Genomic DNA, 21569 nt, shown 5'->3' on the forward strand with positions numbered 1-21569 from the left:
ATTATAACAATTCATGTTAATAACTTCTTTTTGTAAACTGAAAATAACAGGCACTTACTGAAGATCATCATCAATATCCTCTGTGATGGGCTTGGGCTTTACAGTGACTCTGTTAACATCTTCATGCAGCCCCTCTAGCAACTTGCGTAGAAATTCTTGAGCATCATGTTGCTGGTATCCTGAGAAGGCTGGTGCAAACCTCTGGATCTGTGACTTGAAGGGGCCAGTGTTAAGGGCCCGGCTGCTGTCTCCTCCTTCATTCCACATGTCAGACAACAAGTTGGCAAAGGCTGAAATAATAGCAAATACGCAGTCACAAATATGCTTGGAATGTTTCATAGGGTATATAAATACAATGACAGCAGTAAAAATTTTTGGTATGGTAAAGATGATTACAGTACATTTTTTTAGTTGGATTAACATTTTGCAACCAAGGATTCTTAATTTCTGCTGAACATTCTGTATTTTGTTCTTAAATCTGTGTGCATAAAACATAATAGTTTATCCCATACTCACCACGCACAAGATCACCCTTCATAGTGGATGTGGTGGTGTTGATGTCTGAGGAGTATCCATCCCTCACTAGGTACTCCAAAAGACACCGTGTATTGCTGAGACATTGTGTTACACTGTTCATGAAACACTGAAATTGCAAAGAACAAGGGTCAGAGGTAAAAAGCATACAGCTGATCTTTTTTTATACTACCTAATAGTAAAAGACAAGCTAGTATGAATAGTTGCCATTTTCAATGCTTTAAGAATATTCAATGGCTATGGCTATGTAGGAAACATGATTAAACCAATATTTAGTTTCAATGTAACTACATCTTTTATCTGTAGAGTGATTAATTAACTGCATTTTTAGTACAACATTCCTATATCTAATTAAATTCTTAAGATGTCACTCAATTTTCAATCCCACCAAGAAAAATACTTTCAAACTTGAGTATGATGAATTTCAGAAGCCATTGTTTTTGTGATCTCTTAAAGTCAGATGTGTCACAACCTGAAGTATCTCTTCATCTAGTAACTGATGTGACCCCTTTAAGGCACCTCACACAAATCAACTCAAACATAACCTTTCCAACAGATAGCAAGAACAGGTTGTGTCAATCTCTTACTTTTTTTCTTTTATCATATATCTATGTACAGTATAATATAATTCTACATGGTATAAAGGAGAAAGAGAGCACAAACATAGTTAACACAACATGAAACTGTTGTACTTACTGTATTTCCAATATTTCTGAGTCCCACAAGCCCATTGTTCTCACTGAGCACTCCTGATGAATATGCTGACTGGTGGCGCCTCGGACTCTCGTCCTCCTGGAAATACATGTTATGTTAAATCCAAATTTCAAAACTATACAAGGCTGGCTTCTTGTGTTAAGTCTAAACAACGTGACAGCTTTATTTTATTTCATCAGCCTCTGATAAACTACTTGTATAAAACCATTGTTTTATGTTGGGGATAGTAATAAAATTCAACCAGACTCCTCCTTAACTGAGTTTGGTGTTCATTGCACTCCTCCCCCTCCCATTTCAAGTTTCTGTCACACAGCTTAAAATTACAAAAGAAATACAGCAAATATTACCATGAGGCTTTAATTGCTTTACAATACAACATATGCACAAGCATTACCAGTATACTTGAGGAATGATACATTTCTATCACAATCATTATCTATTATGAATTCAACTCATTTGTCATACATTCAACCTACTGGCAAGACAAAATTCACAAAGCCAGACTACAATTCCCTTTGTTATTAGTATTTTGCAGTACATGGCAGAAATAAAAGCAAAGAATTGTAAGTACGTAACATGGGATAGAAAAAAATGCACAAGAAAAGCATGCACTATAATAATCATTGGAAAGATTAATTCATAGGATAACTTATTTTCTTTGCCATAGCAGTATACTTGATAATTTCACTGATACTGTTGCATTTTCCTAAAAATAAGCATAAGTTCTGATATTTAATGTCAGACACAAGACCAAAATTTCTCTCTCTCTCTCTCTCTCTCTCTCTCTCTCTCTCTCTCTCTCTCTCTCTCTCTCAGAAAAGATAATAGTTCATTATATATATATATATATATATATATATATATATATATATATATATATATATATATATATATATATATATATATATATATATATATATATATATATATATATACAATTGGGTGCTCCTAAAGTAATATAACCTTGAAGATAAGCTAAGTCTGTAATCCTGTCAAGATCAATTTGTATGTACTGCGTTTTGTTTGTTGTGATAACTCCTGCTTTCAGGCAAGACCAATTTGTATTTACTAAGCTTTGTTTGTCGTGATAATTCCTGCTATGAGGCAATCAGTATTCAGCAGCAGCAAACACACAAGCCCTGTCCCCTGCATACACCCACGTACGTAGCTTTCTGCCCCATGATTACAAATGACTGTCGTCATGAGAGTGCTAACCGTGTAACTGGCGTCAGGTGTGAATATTTAGGTCATTTAGGAGTCTAACAAGAATATACTCAAAGTTTTCGTGCTACATACGTTATTAGGAAAGTCTGGTGGTTTTCATGCCAAGGCCAGATGGTAGGGTATCACAAGATTAAACCAAAACAATTCAGTAACATCACAAAGTTTCGAGTTTGCAGGTTCATTTAAGTATTCTACTTATGAAATACTTACAGTGTGCAAGTGGCAGACAGCAAAGAAATTTAAATGGAAAATTTTGTGTGATTCTGTGATGTTCTAACAACTATGATGCTAGCCAACCAGTGAATAGATACAATGCAAGGCTCAAAGAATAACTTTTTTTTTTTTTTTTTTTTTGCATATTGCTCTTTTTCGCTTCAATAGCTACAATGAAGTATATATTATTTTCACATCAACTTCATACGAATTTGTTCCTCGTATTCTAAAGACTGCTTTCTATATGCGTTTGAATCCGTGACACGCATTTCCTTCCGCAAACATGAACGCATCAGTCATAACTTTTTTTTTTTTTTCTTGGTGAGTAAAGTTCGCTATTTTGGCATATGAATATAATTATCTTCTGTATGAACTACTTCCTGATACTAATGGGCCCGTAGCGCCGCAAAGCCTCGGTAACAAAGCCGAAGACGGTGTTTACATGGTGGCGTGGCATTTGAGGGTAACCACGGTGAAAGGTTCGCTTTGCACAACGGAAGGAATGCAGTTCGAGGAAAAACTAGCTATCTCAGTGATTAAGAAACATAGATATTGAAAGATAAAATGAAAAAAAAAAAAAATGGTGCCATAGGTGATTAAGAGACAATGAACTAGAGGAAAAAGAAACCGTATAATCACAACCATTTCTCTAGTGCCTTATACCAGAGGGAAGGTGTATGTGTCACAAGTTCATAGCGTCAGAAGAAACAAACGTAACAAAAGGCAGCTCGGAGAACAGCCCCTGGGTAAGTGTTCTGTCACAACTCCACTAGAATATGGTTAGCTTTGTGGAAAGTTCGAGGGACCTTGACGTGTTTTAATGCAACAAGTACTGTATTTATCAATACGATTAAAGCAGTTTTCCTTGGTTAATTACGAAACAGAGAATAATTCAAAGCATAGTTTTAAAAGAAAAAAAATGTTTCGTCTTGAAATGAGCGAGATGCGACTTGGCTAAAAATTTACTTTTCCATTATTACAGTCTTGCTCTATTTGCTACTCTTAACTGCAAACAATCATCGTTTTTCAATGTTGCCTAAGAAAAATTCACACCGTTACTGCCGATCTGCTGGTGACTCCTGCATGGATTACTCCACGAACTGTTGCTTGTCTGGTTGGGAAATGATGACAAGATTTGTATATTCGTATTAAGAAATTTGTGGCTGTGGAGAGGAGGAACTATCATCGGGACTAACTGTTTCATCGTCGCTTTTACGGCATTAAATTTGCATCAATCGTGTATTCAAACATAAATATCTATTAAAGGTCGCATAATATTTGCGAGAAGATCAAAGAGTAAATAGTCGATAACAGACATGGAAAAACATCTTGTTTGACGGAAGATAATTGAACTTTGCAATGATATTCCGTTTTCCGAGAATGAAAACGCTAAAAGTAATGGTGTATTCACGACAACAACAACTGTACATCATTAGTGCATTGTTCCCGAAACCTCGTGAGTCAATAGGTGACGAGCGAAGGTAATTCTGGAGAGAAAACGTGGCCAGGTAGCCGCAGGCAGGTTGCCAGCCTTGTGGTGGTGGCGTCACTACTGCCGCTCAGGCCAGAAATGTACAAACTTCCCGCAGAAGACCAGCAGACAACACCCACCCGTCGTCTTCTGTTCCTCAATCGTCTGTTCTTCTGCAGCTGAACAGTACGTGGCTTCGTCGAAGCAGTCTCCCAGCAGTGCACCAAGAGTATCATTACACATCCCACCACCACCGTCAGCAGAACAATAGGGAGAGCGCTCCATAGACTTTGAAAAACAAGGCCTAGGGAGGAGCGGCGGTGTGCTGCATGGCCATACCGACGACTGGGACTCGGCCGCATGGTCACACCTCCCTGTCGTTGAAAACAAGACAGAAGCAGCAGCCACCGCGACCATCGGAGCCTTGCCGAGAATATTGCGACACCGTAAAGAAGACACTCGTGGCAGCGTGATACTGTGAAAGCCTCCCGCGCCGGTTAGCTGCCAACCTGCCCCTGCTCCTGGCACTCGTCAGAGGGCACCAGCGGGAGGCTAAACACGGTTCTTTGTTCTTAGAATTATCAGATGGTCACTGACGTATCTCACATGATCGATCACAATTATTATTCATGATTTCAAGTGTACTATGAAATCGTTTACTATAACAAAATGTTATGTTCAGTTCTTAGTGAAACTCCATTAAAGTTGCATTCTGCGGAAGACTATCCAATTTTCGTCCACATGTGCCTCCTAACTGTAATACTGGTCCACTTAACTGTTGAATGTCACCGTGTACGGCCTTTACCTGGTACTATTGGCCAACACGTCTCTCCGACCTTCATTAAATGTCTGAAGACACCTGAGTGACCACCATCACATGAATCAAGGCAGGACACTACAGGTGTCACACACACACACACACACACACAGAGAGAGAGAGAGAGAGAGAGAGAGAGAGAGAGAGAGAGAGAGAGAGAGAGAGAGAGAGAGAGAGAGAGAGAGAGAGAGAGAGAATAAATAAACAAATAAATAAATAAATAAATAAATAATATATATATATATATATATATATATATATATATATATATATATATATATATATATATATATATATATATATATATATATATACACACACACACACACATTCACATACGGTAGCACATTTATTTTTTTTCTCAAAGCATAATATAGATATAAAAGTAGGAAGAAAATACACGAAATCAATTGTTGAAACATAGGCTAATTATAAATTCACATCATGCGGGTGACAAATGCCAGGCTGAAATAAACACGACGCTCAAGATAGTCTTTAAAATGATGTGTTGCCGCTATTGCATTCTTATTTAATTCACGTCACTAATACTCATTATATAATTATACCAGGCAGTTATAATACGTAACATTAAGCAATGCATTCTTCAAAAATTTGCAGGTCATTTTCATGTGATCCAACAATAACCTGAGGCCAGATATTTACCAAGTTGGTCTATTCATCAGCGCTACTAAAAACAATCATGAGTGAAAAGTGGAATAAATTTATAGTCAAGAATCTCACAAGAGCGGGAAATTTAACACTTATTCAGTATTCTTCTCACAGTGATTCCGAAAAACAAGTGTGAACATTTTCCAAGCGCACGAGAAGCAGCTATTATGAAACTATTTTAAGCTTGTTTGCAAGTTGTAGTGCAGTTAGCCTTGCCTTCACGTGCGTGCTTGCAGAATTTGGCGCGCTACACACTGCACGTGACGGGCCGAGCTTAATCAAACTGGAAGTAACGCCGTTAAGAGAGAGAGGTCTTTTTTTATATATATTTTCCTTCACTCTCACTGGTTTAGTGGATGAAAAACTGTGAAGAGCTCTTTGTCCGGCTGAGAGAGAGAGAGAGAGAGAGAGAGAGAGAGAGAGAGAGAGAGAGAGAGAGAGAGAGAGAGAGAGAGAGACAAGTCCTCCTTCACTCCCTTTCCATGATAGCGAACCACAAATCCCGGGGAAGACAAAGCGTATCAGAAAAACTACTCCAACTGGTGCGTCGTGGCGGCTGATCTGCCTGTGGTTTGTGATGCAACCTCCCAATGACCTTGTGTTCAGCTAGCAAGTGAAGGCAAGGCATTGAGATTGGCATACATAAACACCCAGAAAGTTGCAACAAGTACGTACCCTTCTTTGCTTACATCTACATTGCATTTACATCACTCATCCAATCAATTAGCTCATCCAAGGGTTTTCCTTATTAAACGCTATCAGACGTGAGAGTACTTACGAGAACTGAATGTAGGAGTGAAAGGAGACGTGACCTCGGCGGGGCAGTGGGTTGTGTGGTGCGCGTGATGCCTGTTGTCCTTCCTATCAGGGTCAAACACTCCATTATTTCCTCCTGCCGCTCTTTGGTGTTAATAATTCCTTCCACAGTGTAATGATGTACCTATATGTCTCCTATGCTTACTTAATTCACTTGTAAATTTTTCTTAAGTTCATTCGTCACTTCAGTTGTCCTTCCCATCACGGTCACATACGCTCATTATTCTCCAGTGGCGCTTCTCTGACGTTATTACAATTCTCCACAGTGTAATGATGTTCCTTTATACCTCCTACACTTGTTGACCTCCTCCATGAACTCCCGAAGTAGATGTTTAAAGTTTATTGGTCTCTGCAGTTGTCCTTCCCATCAGAGTCACACATTCGCTCCATTAATCTCTCCTGCCGCTATTGTGACGTCAATACATACCTCCTCCTCCTGGTCTAATGATGCATCTATCTATCTGTCTCCTACATCTCGTCCTTCTCCGGGAAGTTCAATTATATGTATTTTGAGGTTCAATTGTCATTTCAGTTGTTCTACACTTACACCTTCACCTGCACCTCGGCTGAGAACTTCATGTATATTTTCAACCTTTTCGTTACAAAAGATAACTTCCACACTTCATGAAATCACTAATAGTTACTATATAAGAAATGAGTAAACGAAGATAAAATTGCTGTGAACAAATGACTAGAGAGGATCTTAACGTCATCAAGAAAATATCATCTTGAAGCAAGTTGTAACAGGACACTGAATAGAATTAAGCCTTTGTCGTGGGTGGTACTGAAAGGGTTAAGGTTAATTTGGTATCTTTCTTGTGTAGCTGTTTATTTTATGGGTGCATGAGTCCGAGGGGAACGTGACTGCATTATTTAACACATTCCTTACTACAGATTAATCTCTGATGAAATCCTCAATTATTAGTTATGATACAGAAAATAAGATGTAATAGTGGTGGTTGAGTGATTGGAGACTAGAGATTGGAGGAGACTATCTTAAATATACGATCACGGAAAATGTCATCCAATAGTATCCAAAATATTGCACTTGTGGCTTGGTTCTCTTTGTGACATTCGTAATATACTTGTTAGGCTACCAGACTGTGTTTATTCTCCCACTAGTACAAATAGAAGGTCGTGTTACCGAATGGTTTAATGGGTGATAGTGGATAGATTAGTCTAGCAATGCAATCAGCTGACCCCTTATGCAACCGTATGATAAAGAACTATACGAAAAAAAAATCCAATGAATCTGATAAGTAAGCCACAGCGACGCATCTAGTAAACAAAACCCGATAAGATTGAAAGACAGTGGCGGGAACCCTCGATGGCACCTGACCGTCACTCTGGAGACTCGTAGTGGAAAGGACACGATAACTAAGAGCACAAATCCCAGCTGATAGTGCGTTATGTCAAAGCGATAATGTGCTGTCTCTCCACCTACCAGCACTGTCTTCCCACACCACCAAAACGCAGCAAATTGCCACTCCAGACGTCGTTTTCAAGCCAAGGCTGTGTGTATATTCACGTCCATACACATCCATGAATTATGGCGGGCACTCCTGGAGGTCACTAACTGATCAGTATTCTAGGGTTTCGTCCATGGCCACAGCGAAGAGAAGAAGCGAAAGGAATAATATCCGTTTACACACACACACACACACACACACACACACACACACACACACACACACACACACACACACACACACACACACACACACACACACACACACACCTCACGAATACTGCGGTAGAGATCATTGAATATCAAGGATAAAGTTTGTCAATCAGTAACAAAAGATTTACATGCGCTAGTACCCTATAGTGGCATACGAGCCCCAAGCCCGCGTCTCCTACCCAATGGGGAAGCTTTTGTCCTGCAGGAGATTCATAATGGCTAATGCAGAGGAGTATCTCATTTCACGCAACAATGAGCGAGGCAAAACTGTGTTCTTTCGTAAAGTGATGTCTCTCGCCGCCATTTTCGGCATTCCTGGCTACACCTCAACCATAGTTCATTATACAGACGTGCCCGACCAAGGTGAGGATACCATAGGAATAAATAGGGCTGCCGTGGAGGTGTGTATGGCCCTAAGGGGAGCATTACACGGGGTCCCTATTACGAGGAAGAATGACAATGTAAACAAGGTTGAGAAAGTGGTGAAATGCGAAAGAAACAAAAGACTCTGTGGATTAGTATTGTAGTAATGACAGAGGGAAAGCGTTGTGAAATAAAAGATGGAAAGTTAATGAGTTTAATAAGTGATGTCTCCACCCTTGTCAGCGTTGCGATATGTCTGCACTCGTCCCAGCCTCACACATTAACCCCTCAGGCACGCCCTCTGTACAAACGAGGAAAGTCTCTGTGACAACATATACAGGGCTCTCTCTCTCTCTCTCTCTCTCTCTCTCTCTCTCTCTCTCTCTCTCTCTCTCTCTCTGACTGAACAAGTACGTCAGTGGAAGGTTATGATGAATATACAAGTGGAGAAAGTAGGAGTGCGAAGGACTGACCGTCACAGGTATCATCAGTTTAATTTAACAAAACCAGTTTTTGCTGGCCCTGTCCACAATACCTCTTAGTTACATGGAAAAAAAATCAATATCGTTTCTTGAATAAAAGCAAATGTTATATGGAAATAGCTCCTCTTGAATGTGTGGCCAATGTCACGAGGCTTAAGGAAGGAGTAATCAATACACATGTATAATTTGGACGATAAAAAGATAATAAAAGAAAAGTCAGAATAGCCACACGGAATACAAGTGGTGTTTTGGGGAGAGCAGCGCTTGTCATACTTCTCCGCAACTTAGCACAAAATAACGAAGGTGACAAAAATATTTGAACTCAAGATTCTGATTATTTATTTTTTAAACAAATGTACAGAAGCAGGTCACCGGCACGTTGAGGGTGATACAAGAGACGGCGCTTAAAGTAATGCATTCCACAAGATTAACGAGGGAAGACAAAAACCAAGTGTATAATATAATATCGAAAAACAGTGCAGTTAGCGAGACAAGTGATCGAGTAGTTTCACGGTAAAATAGTCGACACTTATTCAAACGAAGTAGTCATCAGCAGTCCGTGGAATCATTAACTCTTTCATTACCAAGGCATCAGCTTAATTATATTCTAGATAGCAAGAGAAGATTATACATATGTTTACGATATTTATCATACTGAAAGAGCTAAAAAAATATACACCACCACTAAACTCGTACCTTTATTTGTTTCATCCTAACTAACGGCTGATGACTGCATGAGTTATTCATATTGAAAGGCTAGGGAATCATCTCTAGCTACTCCACTACGATAATTACACCATTATTCACTTCATTCTGTGTTAACAACTGGTGCCTGCATGAATTTTCCGTATTGAAGGGGGAAAAACTCCACCGCTAGTTACTCCATCACTACAATTACACAACTCTGAAATCCGGAAACTGTCAGTAATAGTAAATGGGACAATACAACCACTGCAGACGGAAGAATGCTACTCAGTGACACCCCATTAAAAAGTTTTGTCCAGAAGTCGAGGTTCGTGCACAGCAACAACATACTTATCTATTGAGTCTATTTAAAGCTTCTGCTCAGAGTTCGTTGTCAGATGAATAATTAAAGGGGGGAGAAATACGTGTACAAGAATCCAAGTTGAGCATGGAAGGTGTAAGTAAGAAAATAACAATTGTAATGCGACTCTGCTTTTGTGAGACGTGTCATAAATAACTGACCTAACGAAGGATCCCCAGATGTTACAGAACTTCGTAACGAAAGAGGAAAAAAAATAGAAATAGTAAAAGAATAAAAAAGAGAATAACATTAAGTAGAGGAGGAGGAGGAAAGGAAGAAATAGAAGAAAATGAAGAAAAGGACGAAATAGAAGAAGAAGAAGAAAACGAAGGAAGGAGGAAAGGAAGAATGGAAAGAAGGAGGAAAGGAAGAAAGGGAAGAAGGAAAAAAGAAATAGATATAGAAAAAAAATAACAGCGAAAGAAAAAGTACGTACATATATATGATAGAAAAGACATCACCACCACCACCACCATAAACAACAACACGATGCTCCATAAAGAGGAAGAAAAGACCGTGCAGTATCATCACAACACTGCTCTACCTCGTCTTCATCAAGCAGGAAGCTACATTAAGTCGCTTGTTTGTCAGGAGGGGCTGCCAAGGAGCGGGCAGAAGGCGTGCGTGGGATAGGTAACGAGACTCATGACGTCATTAGTAGCGCCAAACACGTAATTAAAAGGACCAAAGAATACTATAAATAATAACAAACAAATTATAACACTGGGAAGAAAACGATGGAGAAGACAGAAGACGAGGAGACGAAAAAAAAAGAAAAAGAAAGAAAAGGGGAAGGAAATAGTAAGGGAGGCGTAGAAAAGGAAGAAGAAATAGCCGAGACATTAAAGAAGAGGAAAAGGAAGAAGAAGAAGAAGAAGAAGAAGAAGAAGAAGAAGAAGAAGAAGAAGAAGAAGAAGAAGAAGAAGAAGAAGAAGAAGAAGAAATAAAAGACGAAGCGCGGAAGAAGAAAAAAGAGGAAGAAAAAGAGAAGGAAGAGAAAACAGTGTAGAGGGAGCGAAGGAGGAGGAGGAGAACGAAGAAGAAAAAGAAGAAAACAGTAGAGGTGTCGTTATTGTTATTATTGTTATTCTACTTCTACTAAAGTAATAGAACAACAATAAACAACAATAACAACAACCGCAAGAAAATTATAGTGTACATATAATGTTTTAATCACGCAGGTATTTCCATCACGATGACGGGGCGAGGCCAAATCTGTGTTACATCTCCATACAAAAGTTTCACTGGTCATGACCCGTGGCCCTTATCACCACCCAGAACGTCCCAAGTCGCTTATGTCATGCATTGCGCAACCCTCCCGCCTCAGCTGACGCCACATACACACACACTCCGTGGGGACGCGTTAATTAAGCCTCGCCCGTCCCACTGAGACAACCTCCTCCTCTGCTCACAACAAGACCACTAATCTCTGCAAGAATGTAATCATTCAGTCTGTCCTGCACTTACTGAAGGCGATTTGTTCGTGGTTTATTTAGTCAGTTACTAGTTTGATTTTATTTCTCATGGAAAGAAACACCCTCTTCTTCTTACAATAAGGCATTAAGCTCTGGGAGAATGCATCGTTCAATCTTTTACGTACTTTTTGTAGGTGATTTCTTATCAGTTATTAGTTTCGTTTTCCTCACTTGTTACTAAGAGAAACATCCCCATTTTTTGACAAGACAATGAAGCTCAAAGAGAATATCATCGTTCAGTATTTTCTGCATTTTTTTTTTTTTTATATATGTTTTCTTGGTATCTAATAGTTTATTGTAGTTACATACCGGTTGCAAAGTGAGACAACTTCATCTCGGCTCACAAAACCACAACTAATCTTAGCCAGAATATCATCGTTCAGTCTTTTCCCACATTTTACAATAGCGATTTATAGTTTTCCCCTTTTGATTTTGGCTCATAGTTTGCTTAATATGAGTAACCGCCCAAACTTTCCTTAAGCAAGACAACATGTAACAGTCCTTTACGCTGGGCAATACGTTAAGTTGTGTTCTTATTCCACACGTCCGCACATTATGCCGTGGTAGCATCATTGGCTTATGTAAGCGAGCTGTTACATGTGCTGTAGCGGTAATAAGTGACACTAACCGCTCATTGCCATGGCGTTCTTTCCTCTCACATAGTACGACTTATTTCTGAATGTTTTTATACTATTATTATAGATGATTTTAGCCTTTGGTTTTTCTTTTTATAGAATCTTTTAAACTTTCCAGACATTCTTCAATCAGTATTTTTTTTTCATACGTCAGACCCATTCCCCTCCATTAATCACTAGTTAATGCATTAGAACAACACAACTATGCATACCTACAGGACGAAAACATCAAATATATATTGTTTAGTCATACCCTTTCGTCCACACAATTGGGCTCGTCCTGCGTATTGCACAACATAGTATTCCATATTCATATTTCTCTCTTACGGTCTCCTGAATATAGAAAAAATAAATAAATAAAACTAAGAAAAAAAAATCAGAATCGTGACTAGCCTCTTAACAGCATGACAACCTTAATTAAGCAGTGGAAAATTTGAACATCTAAACTGAACCCGTTTTCTATTTGAATACTTTAGAAATGTTTTCAAACGCCAGTTCGGACTCCCATGGATTTTTTTTTTTCTCCCTCTCTCTGATTGATGATGCAGAAATGCAGAATCCTTGCTAAACTATCACCAGAATCATGCACACGCACTTGAAAATCCCAGTATCACTCATTCTGGCCTGTTGAAAGTAGCTGAGATAAAGAGTGGAAACATTTGAGAATAAGAGTTTTAAACATTCTCTCTCTCTCTCTCTCTCTCTCTCTCTCTCTCTCTCTCTCTCTCTCTCTCTAACAAATCTATGAATGGGGATGACAGGTGGAAATAAGTAAATATATTTTGTACAGTGACTGCCACGTGAAGACCTCATGACTTCTTACAACTTCACTTGTACTCTCATGCACACACATCATTTTTTTTGACTTTCTCTTCCTCTTTCTCTTTTTTTTTTTTTTCCCAGGAACACAACATCGTCAGCACACAAACAAGTGGCCAACCGCACGTTTTCTGTTTTAAAAGTTCACCATGACTTCCATCTTCCGCGGCTTTCACTAATCTCCCAATTTAATCTGCGATACAAAAACTTAAACTTAATTACCAGATTTTCGCAGCTATTACATGTATATAATGACGTTTAATTCTTTGTTTTATTACATTAATACGGAGAGATGAAAGATTATATTTAATTAAATCTTTCTTCAGGATCACGAAAAAAAAATTTAGTAGTAGTAGTAGTAGTAGTAGTAGTATGTTATCAAAAGCAGCAGCAATAACAACAACAGCCTACAAGAGGAAAACAAGCCGTCATTGACACCAAAACTCTGGATGCGGAGTCACACTTTGAGGACCTTGAAAACACCACCACTGGGTAGGATCGGCTGCCTTAATAGTCCGTGCGTCCAAGCAAGAACAAAACAGTGCCTCAGAAACTTTTCCTACATTAGTTAGTTTGACAGGATTTAATGAATGCTCACTTCCGGCATGTGACCTTTCCTGCTATAAAATTATCCGGTTTAATGTTGAAATACGAGCTATATTAGTCATCAGCTTTATCTTATCCTACAGATCACTTTTTCAGGCTATACATACATGATTAATTACCAACTTTCTTATTACTTTCCTGTTTTTTACCTGTTCATATCTGCATTAGTTTTTTTTTTTTTTTAATGAGATAAGTAATCGCAGTTTATTTCAGTTCTTGTTCAAAAGATTACAGATTACAGATTTTACTTCACTTTATTTTATTTTGTTTATATACTTGTTTTTTTTTAAGTTTTATTTTATTATTTTTTTATTTTACCTTATCTTATCTTTTTTGCTCGTAGAAGGCACACCATACACAAGGGAGTCATGAAACCAAACACTCCTCTTCTCACTCAAACAAATCGCCCATTACAACAGTCTACAACGCCCCCACGTTCCTTCACACCATACTCATTCGTATTCCAAAAGCCCTCTCCTTCCACACACTCGAACGCTTGGCTTTTCTTTCTCGGACAGCCACGGGATGCAGCTGTGGAGTTATGTGACCATTTTATGCAGTAGGAAGAGGCGGCGAGATTCACAGCCGCTCTCTCCTTCCCCTCTTGTATTGGCGGAGTACGGAAAGCTGGGTGATAAAAGTGTTGGGTGATAGAGGCGAGTACAATGCGGCGCGGCTTGCAACTCGACACACACACACACACACACAGAGAGAGAGAGAGAGAGAGAGAGAGAGAGAGAGAGAGAGAGAGAGAGAGAGAGAGAGAGAGAGAGAGTCAAAAGCACAGGAAGCGAAAAAAAATTAAAAAAAAATAAAAGTAAAGAATATAAAACAAAAAAAAGCGTTATTCTTTAAACAAAGCGCAATAAATTAATCACGAAACAATAGATGATCAGATAGAATTAATTAATAATCTTTGTTTACGACCAAAAGCTGACTCAGTATCAATGGATATATTCTTGTTTCGGTTCGAGTAACAGGCGTGGACGAAGAAGGGGATGGAAGGGGTCGAGGGGAAGAAGACGGAGGAGGGGGAGTGGGGGGGAGGGAATGGAAGTCAACGGCTGGTAACAACAGCGTCAGGAAATCCTACCAGCCTAATGGAGACTGTCAAGAGGCAAGACTGTATTTCGTTAAACTAAACATTAACATAAAACAGTCGTAGCAGCGCCCTGTCTTTCCCAGCACAGTCCAATACGCGGTGATGGTGGTGGTGATAGTAGTAGTAGTAGTAGTAGTAGTAGTAGTAGTAGTAGTAGTAGTAGTAGTAGTAGTAGTAGTAGTAGTAGTAGTATATGTTTAATTTTTTTCGTTGTCAATGCTGTCATCATTGCTATTAGTAATTTACTACATAAGAACATAAGAACAAGATAATTATGTAGAGGTGGCAGAGCCGTAGTACTAATGTTGTTGTTAGTACTCCTGCTGCTGTTGCTGTTGTTATTGTTTTTGTCCCAGTTATTACAGATGTTCCTGCAGTAGGTATACACGTTCCGCAGAAACAATACCGTACTCACATACATAAACATGCCGAATATACGAGAATACAGCATAGAAATGAGTGACCTTGACCGAAATAATAACTAGAGCAAGGCCCCTTCCGTCCCGGCCACCCCTATCCCGCCGCCCGCCCGCCCCGTTGTGTTCACCTTTCCCCTAACCTGTTCCCGCCCGCTGCCTGGGTCCCGGGGTCACGGCGATGCTTGGAGACGTAACTGAGAGCGCCAGGTGGTAGTGAGGTGCTCGCTATCCCCTCTACTGCGTCATGTTATTTATTTATTTATTTTTTCCTTTTTTTTTATCCCCGTTTGTGTAATCTTATCTTGAGTAAATCCTTTCGTTTGCATTGCTGGGCGTTATTGTCACAGGGCCGGTCTATCACGCAGCTGTCTAAATGTACTGCAATATTATCGAATTTCCTTGTATATTTATGCATGTATTTACTATTGTTTTCGTTAGGAAATGGTGCACAGTACATATAGATGAAAGTGACTGGGAAAGCTGTCTGAGTTTTAGTGCAATTGTTTATATACTTGTTCTTGGTGGTGATGGTGATAGTCTTTTTTTTTTTTTTTAAGAAGGATGCTGTGTAAATATATAAATGTTTGGATTAATGCTCAGTCATCCCCCTGTCATTGTTAAAGCCACGCCAATCCTCTCAAGGTCTTCAGGATGCTATTCGATTATTATTTTCATTTTTATCAGTTTCTTGCCAGCTATAAGAACACCAACTAAACCTCTTATTTGGATGCATACAAAAAACAAAAATACTAAGGAAACAATAATCAGTGTCTGAAACCTCTCCTCCAAAAAAACTGCATGCGTGTGTTGACATTTCTCGCCGTAAAGCCCCAAAATATGCTCGAATGGGCAACTTGAATGGAATGTAGGCCCGGCTCACTGCCAAGTATCGCCATTTAATACTACCACATTATAGTGACCACCATTGCCCAATACTGCCCTTCCTTGAAACCTTTATTGCTTTACTGCCTCGACTCGTGTTGACGTGTTGCCGGATGATTACAGAATGAGTGGGAAGAGAGGTGTGGCAGCTACGGAAATATCGGTGACTGCAAAAGATGGAGGAATGAGGGAGGGTGAGTAGGTTGGTGCAGAAACACAGGCATGGCAGGGAAGGGCGTCCACCAATCCTACACCTACAATGGTCACGTGATGTCATGCAATCGGGGTGATACAAAAACTTCCGCGTCGTGGCAGCAGCAGCAGCAGCAGCAGCAGCGTCCCTCTGAGAAGGTTAACCGTAACCCGGTAGTGGTGGAAGGGGCGTCTCTCTCTCTCTCTCTCTCTCTCTCTCTTGCTTCCGCCCTCCAACACTTCCGCTTCGTTCCTTCTATTACGTTATGATTAATGCGGCACGTGGCTTCGTTAGATTGCATCCACAGTTCACCCCAAGGTGCTACCGCCATCAAACGGAACTTTTATATATTTCCGTCCCCAGCCAATGCCAGGACCTACACGTGTAAACAAACATATATTATTCATTATGTTTACAAATATCTGACGGCCAAATATATGTTCATTAATACAGACAAGCAGCAGAGAATCAACACAAGTTATCATTCTTCACATAAGGAATTTATGCTGCAATAACAAGCAAGACTGGGCTATATGACGAGGTCGGCGAAGCTTAATGACATCAGTGGTCCCGTGCCTGACTCAGCTGATCGCCTCTATTGACACAACAATATTGGTGACATACAAGATCATTGTATACATTACTGTAACAAGACTTGCGTCAGGACCACACCTGATTCCCGCCAGCACTCCTATGTAAGATTGTTGACGTATTGATGACTTAATGACAGTGAACTAAACAAACAATAAATTTAAATAGGGGTCGTCTGTTATCCATTGCAGCATGACTCAGAGCTGACTACTATAGCTGACATCCAATACCTTTTTATTGATTTTTTTTTCCTTTTCCCTTTTTTTTCGTACATAGTTCAGGAGAAAGTTTCAGTGTCATCCTACACGCGTTCAGTTCTCACGTAGGAGTCGAAGTTATCTTACAGACTACTAGACCTAATCTTCAAGCAGCCCTTTTTAGATACAGCCAGGGACAACACGGTCATCCTCAGCCTTCACTGTAGACACTCCCGAAGGGCTTCATCTAGACTCTTTGGGCTTCATCCTTACCCTTCTCAATCGCCCCGCCCCGCTCCGCCTCGCCCCTCCCCAGCGCATCGTGGCAGTAGTGGCCTTGCGCGGCGCGGCAAGACGTCAGACAAGTCCTTGACACACTTCCTTTGCGTGCGCCAGGGTTACCGGGCTTTAATCATAGTAATAAATAATGCTTGACTCTGCCGGACTCTGGCAGGACTTTTTTTCTTGCGTGAGCTTACAATGCCATTATATGCAGACTTTTTTTTTCCTCATCGCAACCTCCTTTCCTCTCTCTCTCTCTCTCTCTCTCTCTCTCTCTCTCTCTCTCTCTCTCTCTCTCTCTCTCTCTCTCTCGGTCAAATATTACACCGCTGATAGGTTCATGTTTATCGCGCCGTATTAATAGCTGTCACCAGTGATCATCTGATAAACAAACAATATTTACGCCCAAAACAACAACAACATCAACAACAACAACAACAATAACAATACCTATTCGAGCATTTCCATTCTAAACCTTTTAAACTCCAAAAGGCACAAAAAACACTGGGGTAATCATACACACAAACGCGCTGCAGTACTCATAAACACGCCAGCAAGTTGATCACGCTAATGGCTCACACACACACACACACACACACACACACACACAGTAGTAGAAGGAGACCACTACAGTTATGATAGAAGTACAGGCATCTTATCAAAATACACCATCATCTCGCTTATCTTGGCTTCTTACGATTAACATAGGTACACTAGTGGAGATTTAAAGGCTACTGTCATGACAAGTGTCTCTCAAACTTACTCTGTACAAGATGTCATTATCCCTCTCCCGATCAAGAGACACATCAGGTTGCGGCAACTCCTTCATTGAGTTGGAGATCTTGTATTTGCTTCCTCCCTCCGAGAAACACAGAAGAAAACTCAAGTTGACCATGCTGAGTCGTTAGAAGATGGATTCAAAGGGATGAGGGCGACTGCGTCAGGTTGCAGTGGGCTGGCTGGCGAGTAACTTGCTGACTAGCTGTTTGGGTTGTCGTGCAGTTAGTGTTGCGGTGGTTATCAAAGGCTTAATGTTGTTGTGCTCCAAACTGCATGTTCTTAGGAAATCTTCACTGTGTTCACTTGCGTAATGTTGCCGCTAACAATCCACATTCTATAACTTGTATACTCGATTCATTAACACTTTGGCATACGTTTAAATATAGTGGAAGTTGACTGTGTGTATCAGGTAACACTTAACAATAAAGTAAACAGTCACTAAAACGATGTGATGGCAGTCTTACTGAAAAAATAGGATGGAGGTGAGAGAGGCACCGCACTACACGCAACACAGTCTAGCAAGTACTGCCCAGTACCACCAGTCCACCACCACCTCCACCACCACCATCACCACACCACTCACAGCTGTTATCACTCCCCGCTGCCCGCGCTCACACAACACACACTTCTTCCATTATCCACGTTTGCTTGCTCTGTCGTGACACAACCAGTAAATGTGTGCATCTACGTGAAGAATAAGTAAAAGCGGCTGTCAGATGAAACAAAGTTATGCCTAGAACATTGCAACTGTGAGGAGCACTTTCACCTAACCCTTCTAACACCGGCCTCATCTGGCGGTATTTGGCAGGTCACCAGGGGCGGGGTCTATCTTTTCACATTCCATCAGCAGCCCTCAGTCCCCCCGCCACTACAACTTTTATTCACCAGCCCGTGAGAACGTTTTCTTATGTGTGCACTATATATATATATATATATATATATATATATATATATATATATATATATATATATATATATATATATATATATATATATATATATATATATATATATATATATATATACACACACACGCACACACACATGTACAGATGTGTGTATGTGTGTGTGTGTGTGTGTGTGTGTGTATGTGTGTTTGTATGTGTATGTGTGTGTGTTTAGTACAGAACAACATCATAACCTAGACATTCATTATCCCTACAGCATCAACCAGCCGTGACGTCATGCCTCACCTGGTACTCCCCCGCCTGACGTCACCACATCAACACACCTTCACGTTTGCGTAACGTCCACCGCGCGACCAGTCAACTGAGTAAGTGTAAACCTTGTTCCAGGACTTTTCCCCTTTACGCAGAGTAGCTCCTAGCATGTGTACTCATATTCTATTTTGGATTAATGTTGCTGCATAATCAGAAAATCCATAGCTGCCTGAGACATGTTCCTCCCCACACACACACACACACACACACACACACACACACACACACACACACACACACACACACACACTCCATGCTGCTTCTGGGGCGAGAAAAACAACATGACAAATGAAAACGCTTCAAAGATGGTATTTCCACATTACAAAAGAACAACCTTGACGTATTAGAAGTTTTTTTTTTTTTTTGAGAGGATAACAACGGGCTACTACTATGAACGTCAGATTACGAGAACTTATTACTGTAATAGTGAGGATGTTACAGTAATAGTAGTAGTAGCAGCAGCAGCAGTAGTAGTAGTAGTAGTAGTAGTAGTAGTAGTAGTAGTAGTAGTAGTAGTAGTAGTAGTAGTAGTAGTAGTTGTTGTAGTAGCAGCGGCAGCAGCAGCAGCAGCAGCAGCATCAGCAGCAACAGCAGCAGCACCATTAGTAGTGGTTGAAGTAGTAGTAGTAGTAGTAGTAGTAGTAGTAGTAGTAGTAGTCGTAATAGCAGGATTAGTAGCAGCAATAGTAGTAATAGTAGCAGCAGCAACAGTAACAGCACTAGCAGCAGTGGCAGTAGTTGAAGTAATTGCAGCAGCAGTAGTAGTAGTTAACAATAGCACTTAAAATATCAAACATCTCTTAACTTGAGGAAGGGTGAGAGGGAGGAAGGTAAGGGGTGGGGGCACCATTCCCCCTTAATCCCTCCGTTATGTAAGAGTCACGACGCCACCAGTGCCCTTGAGATCCCCTGGCACCCTCGCCGCCCCTTCACCACCCCCTCACCACTCGCTCACCACCCCCTCACCACCCCCTCCCCCAGCATCACTATATCCTACCTTCAAGTCCCTCTTCTTCTCTCACCTTCCTAAACTGTTCCCATGAAGTTCCTCAGGTAACCTCGTCAGATTCTTCTTCTAGAAAATTTACATTCGTTTTAGTTCCTTCAGTAGTAGTTCCTTCTTACTCCTCTCTCTCTCTCTCTCTCTCTCTCTCTCTCTCTCTCTCTCTCTCTCTCTCTCTCTCTCTCTCTCTCTCTCTCTCTCTCTCTCTTTCGTTCACCTCTATCAAAATTCACTTCCTCTTCCTCCACCTTCCTCTTTCGCCTCTAAACCTCCATCCATATTTCCTAATCCTCCCTCTCTCTCTCTCTCTCTCTCTCTCTCTCTCTCTCTCTCTCTCTCTCTCTCTCTCTCTCTCTCTCTCTCTCTCTCTCTCTCTCTCTCTCTTGCGTCAGCTCTACCAAACCACACTCACCTCTCCCAATCATATATAACACTGACCCTTACTTCTGTCCCTCTTCCCGACCCCCCTTCTCCCTACTTGGCATTCTTCCTCCTCTTCCTCCCTCTCCTTCTCCCTCTGGCTTGTCGCTCCCTCCCTCGCTCCCTTCACCTATTATGACCTAGTTACGAATTGAGAACAAAGGAGCCTCTTATATTCCTTTATTCCAAGAAGAGCGTGAATATGATGACGAATCTAAACCTTCTTGACTACAGTGTTTTATAATTAAGAAGTAGCTGAACCAGTATTATTATTATTATTATTATTATTAGTAGTAGTAGTAGTAGTAGTAGTAGTAGTAGTAGTAGTAGTAGTAGTAGTAGTAGTAGTAGTAGTAATAGTAGTAAGGGACAGTCTTGACAGTTTAGGTGTGACTCACTTCAGAAAGAGAATGTGAGGCAGGAAAAGTAGGTTGCAATAACAATAACAGCATTTAAAGAGCGGAATATTACTCGTATATCGTTCCTACACGCAGCGGCAGCGACACACACACACACACACACACACACACACACACACACACACACACACACACACACACACACAGAGGAGAAAAATGAGGGCGTTCGTGCTGGTTGCGTGTGAGGTGGCCCTGCACGCTGCCTGCATCCTGGGGGCGGCGCAGGAAGGGGAGGGAAGGAAGATAGGTGACCTTGAGACTGCAGCACGCACAGATGGGGAATTTTACCGGTAAAAAGCTCTTTCGACCCACCGACGACTCTTAGTGATTCTTACTGACTTTACCGACCAGCCGAACCCCGTGTGACATATACATACACACACTGACAGTTCGAGTTCCTTTTTACTTTTCTTTTTTACTGATTTTAAGCGACGTAAACATACTCACACACACACACACATACACATACACACACACGACTAATTCCTATCATTATA

At 40.6% G+C, this 21569-nt stretch overlaps 2 protein-coding genes across 6 annotated transcripts in view; one reads left to right on the plus strand and one right to left on the minus strand.

The window, feature by feature from the left end:
* Nucleotides 1-21569, minus strand: part of LOC135114096 (ubiquitin carboxyl-terminal hydrolase 2-like) — a 70650-nt gene that overhangs the window by 7629 nt on the left and 41452 nt on the right. For all 5 annotated transcript variants that reach the window (XM_064029790.1, XM_064029794.1, XM_064029793.1 and 2 more), the window contains 3 exons: nucleotides 1231-1326; nucleotides 517-643; nucleotides 59-290 (listed from right to left, as the gene is read on the minus strand). In XM_064029790.1, coding sequence (XP_063885860.1) covers nucleotides 59-290; nucleotides 517-643; nucleotides 1231-1326 — 455 coding nt within the window. The remainder of the gene's footprint in view (nucleotides 1-58; nucleotides 291-516; nucleotides 644-1230; nucleotides 1327-21569) is intronic.
* Nucleotides 19268-21569, plus strand: part of LOC135114097 (protein fem-1 homolog B-like) — a 64716-nt gene continuing 62414 nt past the window's right edge. Inside the window, exon 1 of the mRNA XM_064029797.1 lies at nucleotides 19268-19283. The gene's annotated coding sequence lies outside the window, so the exon portion shown is untranslated. The remainder of the gene's footprint in view (nucleotides 19284-21569) is intronic.

This window comes from Scylla paramamosain, chromosome 27 (genome assembly GCF_035594125.1).
Source record: "Scylla paramamosain isolate STU-SP2022 chromosome 27, ASM3559412v1, whole genome shotgun sequence".
Lineage (NCBI taxonomy): Eukaryota > Metazoa > Arthropoda > Malacostraca > Decapoda > Portunidae > Scylla > Scylla paramamosain.